Source organism: Aureococcus anophagefferens (genome assembly GCF_000186865.1).
Source record: "Aureococcus anophagefferens unplaced genomic scaffold AURANscaffold_254, whole genome shotgun sequence".
NCBI classification, from domain to species: Eukaryota; class Pelagophyceae; order Pelagomonadales; family Pelagomonadaceae; genus Aureococcus; species Aureococcus anophagefferens.
In genome coordinates, this window is record NW_008705789.1 from 1 (window position 1) to 1,318 (window position 1,318).

The 1,318-nt window shown below is 73.6% G+C and overlaps 1 protein-coding gene across 1 annotated transcript in view; it reads left to right on the forward strand.

The window, feature by feature from the left end:
* Positions 1–133: 133 nt before the first annotated feature.
* The window catches only part of AURANDRAFT_68620 (hypothetical protein), a gene marked incomplete at both ends in the record, with an annotated part of 9,353 nt that continues 8,168 nt past the window's right edge, over positions 134–1,318 (forward strand). The window contains one exon of the mRNA XM_009044328.1: positions 134–788. Coding sequence (XP_009042576.1) covers positions 134–788 — 655 coding nt within the window. The remainder of the gene's footprint in view (positions 789–1,318) is intronic.

A 1,318-nucleotide genomic window follows, 5' to 3' on the forward strand; every position in this document is an offset into this window, starting at 1 on the left:
TCTGAGGATCCCCCGGCCTCTTCGGCGCGAGGAAGGGCTTCCTGGAGCCCAAGAGCTACGAGGCGCGCGTCCGCCGCGCGCCCGCGGCGCCGTCGCCGCGCGAGGCCGCGGCGCCCCCACCGCCGAAGCCGAGGCCCCGGGCGCCGCCGCCGCCGATCCCGCGGCCCGGCCGCGAGCTCAAGGTGCGGTCGCTGAGCCCCTGCTACGAGGTCTGCGAGATCTGCACGTGGACCGAGGGCGGCATCGTGAGCCGGAGCCAGGGCAACGTCGTCGCCGCGCTCGGCGGGCCGTCGGGCCACGCGCTGCCCGCGGACGTGCGCAAGGCCGCGCGCCGCGAGCTCCGGCCCGAGGAGACGCTGGCCATCGGCTACGCGGACCAGCGGCCGCGGGACACGCAGCTCCTGGGCAAGTGCCAGACCGTGCCCGTCGTCAACCCGGACGAGCGCGCGGCCAAGTGCCCCTGGATCGGTACGGACTACGTCTGGGAGTCGTGCCTCGTCCTCGACGTCGGCCCGGCCTGGAAGGTCGGCGGCGGGTCGCCCGATTTGAACGTGCCCAAGCACGGCGGCTGGATCCAGCTCCTCGCCGTGCCGCCGGACTACGCGAACCTGCCGCCGCCGCCGGGCGCCGTCTTCCAGATGGAGTGGAAGGGCACGCAGATCTTCGCCACGGAGCAGGGCGAGATGATCAAGCGCCGCGTCGACGACGGCGTCGAGTTCGAGCGCAAGCGGCTCTCCGCGCCGCCGCCGCCGGAGCTCTACAACATGCGCCCGCCGCCGCCGGGCCGCGTCTGAGCCCCGGAGGCGCCCTAGCGTCGTGTAGAGTGCAGGTCGAGGGTCGCGACTGCCGCGGTCGGCGCGCGGGGCGGGGGTGCGACTGCCGGGTCGGCGCGCGGGGCGGGGGTCTTCGGGGGGCGGGCCCGGCGGCCTAGTCCCAGCTGAGGCAGCTCTTCGCGGACGCGCCGGCCATGGCCTTGTGCGCGGCGGAGTGCGCCGCGGCGGGCGCCTTGGCGTGGACGTCCGCGGAGGACTTGCCCGCGGCGTCGTCGCCCGGGGGCGCCGCCGGCGCGAAGACGGGCTTCACGGGCGCGTTGATCTCCGCGGACGTCATGCCCGCGCCGTCGTGGGCCTGGGCAGGAAAAGAGTGATTCAACGTCGCTTCAACGTGAGTGTTCCGCGCGCGGGCGTCCCGGAAAAAGCATCCACGCTTCGAGACCGTTCCGAGAGATGATCGCTCGTCCAAAAACCAGCCGAAACGAGTGGAAAACGGCCGAGAAAGGAGCCTTTGAAGTTGGGGATTTCGCTCTCTTGTCCCGCGC